The 6276-nt window shown below is 47.3% G+C and overlaps 1 protein-coding gene across 1 annotated transcript in view; it reads left to right on the top strand.

Moving 5' to 3' along the window:
* Positions 1-2339: 2339 nt before the first annotated feature.
* The window catches only part of LOC101851086 (kinesin-like protein KIF26B), a gene marked incomplete at its 5' end in the record, with an annotated part of 7128 nt that continues 3191 nt past the window's right edge, over positions 2340-6276 (top strand). Inside the window, 2 exons of the mRNA XM_013079396.2 lie at positions 2340-2558; positions 2996-6060. Coding sequence (XP_012934850.1) covers positions 2340-2558; positions 2996-6060 — 3284 coding nt within the window. The remainder of the gene's footprint in view (positions 2559-2995; positions 6061-6276) is intronic.

The following is a 6276-nucleotide window of genomic DNA, read 5'->3' as shown; positions in this document are numbered from 1 at the left end:
GAGTAGGAGGGGAGGAGCAGAAGCTAGTTGGCGCCCATGGTCCGGGCTAAGAAGCCATGAGCTTTCCTCGTTCAGCTCTCCTAAACAAAACGGTTTGAGCAGCTCTTATCAGTCGAGGATGGCTTTTCAATTTCGGAGAGCCATTTCGCCAAGTTCCGCAGCGATAGTGCTTACTAGCGGGTTAACAGCGTTCGGATCTTCCTACCCCGTTTGTTATTTTGGCGGGAAAAGGTGTTCGCGAAAAGTCCGTGTTTTGAGAGGGGCATGTGCGGTAAATCAAGTAAGTCCAAAGACGTCAGTATTTGTATGCTCAGCAGCTTGATAGCCACTGAATAAATGCCGTGTCTATAACCCTGCCAAAGCGTGTTTTGAAAGCAACGTGGTGCGGGATTTTGATTTATTATCAATCGATATGGCAGTAGAGATAATTTTCTTTTAGATGGCTGTGGAAAGTGTATTTATTCCTAACGTTTGGTGTGTGTGCCATCTTTTGTTCCCGTATATTCAGAAGAATTTCTAATTCAAAGGGTTAAATAACACACACAACTCTATGACAAAAGCTTTGATAGGTTTATCAACATAAAGGTTAAAAAGAAAAACACAAAACCGTGGGTGCAGAAAGTTAGAAGAGTGTGAATAAGGTGAAATAATGTATCAAGGAAAAGCGTCTTTTACGTTTATGTTCCCATCCTATTCACAGACGGGATTCTCTGGATTTAGATGTTTTATTCTTTCACCTCGATTTCGAAATGTGTATCTATGATAGGATGGGAATTATCGCTGTGTATCAAATCCCAGTTTCGACATTATAAACAATTGTTGTCATTTTCTCTTTCAGTAAAAGTGAAGCAAGTGTATGTGGTTAACGCCCCTATTAAAACTATTGGGTTTTTTAAGAGGCAATACCTCCAAATTTAACGTCCATCTCCGATAGGACCGAGCCAAATGGGTCAATTGCCTTGAAAACTCAAAATGACTCAGAGTTCAAGAACGCCCAGTCTTGGATTTGAGCCTGGGACATCCGCTCTGTAGTCTGTGATGATACCTTTTGAGTTAACGTAGGGACTTTAGCCTTTTCAGAACAGAAAGGATATTGATTGAAAAGTCAAGACAACCATTACTCCATCGCATGCTTTTCTCCGCCGAGCGTAGCAAAAATTGGTGACTTTCCATGACTCACGGTACCGAGAAAACATATTATTTCTCGACAGTCATTTTTACTAACTTATATTCACAATTGATACGTGTAGCTCAGTTTCTGCTTTTCAGGATTATTTTTTTTTAATTTGGGACCCCCCCCCCCTTCCACACACACACACTCATCGAAGGGGTTTAAAGGGTTGTCAGTTCAAACCCGTGTTTGTTTTTAGAGAGGAAACAATTACCCTCGGTGAAAAATTCAGACCCTTTCCATTTCTATTTTAACAATCATTGCTGTTTCTCTCTAACTCTCCTTTCACTCATTTACTCTTTTCTAGATTGACTGCCATCCCAACTTATTTCCACGGTAAATGTCGGTCTCGAAAGAACCAATCTTAAGTTCCTTCCTCCCCCCCCCCCCCCTCTCTCTCTCTCTCTCTCTCTCTCTCTCTCTCTCTCCCCCCCCCAATCTCCAGTGTTAAAGATAACACCATTGTCGAAGAGAAAAGTGGTCATCCATAATAGGTCATCCTGTGGAGCAGTGGCATTTTAATTCAGAAAATACGCTAGGGGGTATTGGGAAGCTATTAGAATTTATACAGATGGTTATCTTGAACCGGTGATCGTTACAGCAGCTTCGACTACATTATGTAGATGTTCAGCCTTTTAAGACATTTCGTAAAAATTTGGTCTCAAACAAAGGTGGCCAGGGTTCGAATACGATTCTGTGACTAGAATTTGTGAAGGTTGTAATATTTTAACGCCTGATTGTCATAATTTTCGATCGGGAAACGGGTTACTTCTACTTTACCTGCCATGCTTCCCCACGCGAATATCGGAGTTACGTCTTCTGCGTGCCAAATCGGAGAGTCCAATATCTACTCCACAGACGCTGGCGTCCTGAATTGGGTTCAAAGAGCGTAAATCAAAGAAGAAGTGTAACTCTATATATTCGTTTGATAGAGGATTTACGGCATTTGTAACACTTAAGGTAGGGTCAGTGTCCAAGATTTGTATTACACGAGAAAAAAAAGAAGTAAGAAAGAGAGAAAGTAGCAAAGACAATCGCAAATAGCGATAAATCGAAGAAGCAGATCAAACCACAGCGTCCTCCAACCGACCACAATTTCAACTCCATGTTTGTTTGTCCGTATTTCAGAAACAGAAAGATCGAACAATAGAAGAAGTAAACCAAACCACAACTCCTACCTGCCGCACACAAATTCAACTCTATCTTTGTTTGCCCCTCTTTCAGAGACAGCAAGATCGCCCAGCTGTTGAGAGACTCTTTGGGTAACCTGTCGTGTCGTACCTGCATGATAGCACACGTGTCATCAGCGGTACCTCACTACAACGAGAGTCTTCAGGTCATCCAACTGGCCGCTCGCATACACAGGATGAAGCGGAGGAGGATCAAAGTGAGTGCTTGTAGTATTATGTTGTGTCTGTTGCTGTCAGTTTGTTGTTGTTGTTGTTGTTGTTGTTTTTGTTGTTGTTGTTGTTGTTGTTGTTGCTGTTGTTGTTGCTGTTGATATTCTAAATTTCATGATAATAGTAGTGGTAACATTCGAAGTGAGTTACTCTTGGTGTCGTGGCCAATGATGTATTTACCATTGAAAGCTGACAGAACAGAGCAAAAACTCTTATCATTAGTCTATCACTATTTAGAGCGAATATAATATGATAGTGATGCTGCTGCTGCTGCTGCTGCTGCTGCTGCTGCTGCTGCTGCTGCTGCTGCTGCTGATGATGATGATGATGATGATGATGATGATGATGATGATGATGATGATGATGATGATGATGATTTTCCTTCTCTTTGAAGATCGAATACATTTATCTTATTTTTCCTCAGTTTTCGAGCACCAGCTCCGAGGACAGCTCCACAGACGGTGATGTGAAGTTCCGCCGGCCGTACCGCGGTCTGCGAATGGGCACACTGCGAGAAGACATCCTCTACTCATCCTCCCACTCTGACCCAGATTACACCTCCAGCAGTGAGCAGTCGTGCGACACTGTCATCTACATCGGCGCCAACGGCCAGTCGCTCAGCGACAGAGAGCTCACGGACAATGAAGGTCCTCCCCGCCACGTCCCACGGACTAACCCGAGGCTTCCTCGAAGACCTAGTGGGTCGCGCTCTTCAGGGGATGATTCGGACAGTGGTCGCAGCGTGCACTCTGTCAAGAGCATGGATTCGAGACTGCCTGTCAGATCACTCATGTCCCCGCCACCTGGGGGACCCTTAATGGCTGTGAAAATGGGTCAGACACAGTCTACTCCTGGTTCGCCGAACCCTGGCCTTGTGAAGATGGGTCATAGAATGGGTGGACTTCACTCGAAGACGGCCTCAGGGCATGGTAGCGATACTTCGAGTGCTGGTGGACACTGGCAAGACAAACCGGCTAAAATCCATTGCCACGCCTCGCAGAGAGAGCTCGCCAAAGCAATTCATGAAAAGCAGCAACCTCTTCAGGGAGAGCAGTGGATCGACGGTCCGGGGGCTGCGATCTACCCAGAGAAATCAAACAGCGAAATGTGGGTGGACGGACCTCAGGCCTTCGTTGTACAACAGCAACCTCAGTCAGCTCTCTCGTCGTCACCTTCATCGCGGGGCGACGCACAGCAGCAACAACAACAGCAGCAGCAACAACAACAGCATCATCACCATCGTTCAGAAAGTGGGTCATCGTCCCACCACCATCGGTCCGACTCAGGCTCTCGGCGCGTGGCGCCAAGAAAGGTAGACGCCGAGGAGCAGTGGGTGGATGGCCCTAGAGAGATGGTGGCTGGCAGCAATCCCTCTCAGCCTTTACACACTTGCAGTAAAGTGTCACACCAGCCCAAGACGATTATGTCCACAGGTGTCAGCGAGAAGGCGTTGAAGCAAGCGTTAGTGAAACATATCATGGAGACAAAGGAGCGTCCGGAGAGTAGCGTCAGTGTGGACAGCGACTCGTCCCTAGCGGTGCAGGCGGCCGAGTCTAGGCCCACCAGCATCCACAGCAGCGACGAGCAGGCTAAGCACTCGGCCAAAGAGTCAGCCGCACCATGTGCGAGTTCTGACTCTGCAAGTAAACATGCGGATATTTCGTCTTCGAGTCCGCTGCTATCAAGCAAAAAGCAAAAACTGTCCTCTGAGCAACAGAAGAAAACGCAACAACCGCTATCTCGAGGTTCCCCTAAAGCCTCCCCCTCTCCTTCCCCTGGGGTTTCTCGTAAATGCAGTAAGCTAGAATCTTCTCACGGTCCGAGGTTACAGAAATCTCAACTGCCGGGCTCAGCTAGCCCCACCCACCGTGTTGTTCAGTGGATCAAGTCAGTGGCGACAGAGCAGCCAGCAGCTGCCCCGCCCTGCCCCAACGTAACGAGCTCCGACCTGCAGGGGACCGAACAGTCAGAGACCGTTGTGATGGCTGATGCTGAGACCAACACGGAGCACGATTCTGATTTCGAACGAATGGCAGAGGAGGGCGGTCTGAAATCGTCTGACAGTAGTGATGAATCTCAGGCTGTGAATTTGTCTGGAAAAAGCAGTGACCAAACAATAGCTAAAGACGATAGGCGCAATAATACCATCATGGCTGAAGCAAGTCTCGACAGTAGTTTTGACGCTTCTTGTGTTACTCGAGACTCCATTTATGAAATGGAAGTAGAAGAAAGATTAGAACTTATGAAGGCAAAGGACGGGTCTCATTTGGCTGCGGAGGTGGATAACGAAACGTTCAGCAGCTTGTCTTGCAGCAATCGCGACCCCGATGAGCTGGATCGCGATCAGGGAAGTGCCGAAACAGAATCACTTTTGGTACAGCACACGACAGCGCTCACCGAGTCCAGGCAGACGGCGAGACTCGCTCGTCACCTCGCACGAGGCCAATGTAAACGGGACCCCTCACCAATCAACTCGGATTACGAGAATGAAATGCTGGAGGCTAGCCGGCCTTTGCTGAGTCGCAAACCTGATGGAGCTTCCAATCCAAACCTTTTGAAAATGTTTTCAGAAGAAGATCCTTTGGGAAAAGAGAAGTTGCACTCTCTTCCCAGTGCGGGTGTTGACACTATGTACGTCATGGCCAGCCACAATGATTCAGGTATTGACTTCCCAACTACCTCATCGCGTTCGTGCAGAACTGAGTTAGGTGACGACGACACGTGTGCTTGTGAAAACGACCTGGCTGGGCAGTCTCTCTGTGGGAAAGACGATTGCTGCAGTGGTAACATTTATAATTCTTTAAGATCTGGTACAAAGAGCAAGCCACCATTACCTTCAAAAGCCTCCCCTACCCTAAAACAAAGCGGCGTCCCAAAGATATCCTCAGGCAGCCCACCCTCCCCTAATTCATCGAGATCTATTTACTGTACTGCTAAGATTCCTGGAAGAGAATCCCCTGTAATGCAGCAGAAGTCTCCTGCCCTTCACAACGCAAAGCTGTCAGGGGTGCCAGTAGTAAACTCTGGCGTGCGTAACAAATTGTGCTCTCGCAGCGAAAAGACTAGTGTCTCTTCGTCGGGCACTTCCCAGAGTCCCCTATCCTCGGCCACATCCAGCCCTCTCGTGACCACCTCGAAATCATCGTCATCTGCGAACTCCTCCCCGTCTCAAAAAGTCATAAACGGGGCAGGCAGTGGTAGTGGTAGCAGTAGTAAGCTTCCGTCCTTCTGCGCCTCCAGAACGTCATCACCGCTGCTAAAGGAAAACGGGAAATCACGAAAGAAAGATAAGGAGAAGGAAGTAAAAGGCGGCAGCTCTCGTGGTACCAAACTCTCGGAGCTCATGCATCGGGGCAAGGGAAATGACTCTGACAGTGGCAACGACAGCGGAATTGTAGCACACGAGAAAAGGCTGCTCTCCCCTTACGCGACTGTGACGAAGCCCAGAACACCAAGCCACTCTAGCAGTGGACATGGTAGTGACAATAGGTAAATAGGTTTTTCCTTCTTTGTCACTTTGATTTATTTTGTTGCTTAAACTGGTGTTTTAGAGATAAAATATAAATTAGGTCACACACCCACACTTACAAACGCTCTCTCTCTCTCTCTCTCTCTCTGTCTTTATCTCTGTCTGTCTGTTTATCTGTATTGCTCGCTCGCTACATCTGACTGCTTGTCTGTCTGTCTGTCTGTCGGTCTGTCGGT

The sequence above is a fragment of the Aplysia californica genome, unplaced genomic scaffold, assembly GCF_000002075.1.
Source record: "Aplysia californica isolate F4 #8 unplaced genomic scaffold, AplCal3.0 scaffold00003, whole genome shotgun sequence".
In the NCBI taxonomy this organism is placed as follows: Eukaryota; Metazoa; Mollusca; class Gastropoda; order Aplysiida; family Aplysiidae; genus Aplysia; species Aplysia californica.
Note: the sequence above shows the minus strand (reverse complement) of the source record. Positions and strands in the feature narration are given on the sequence as shown.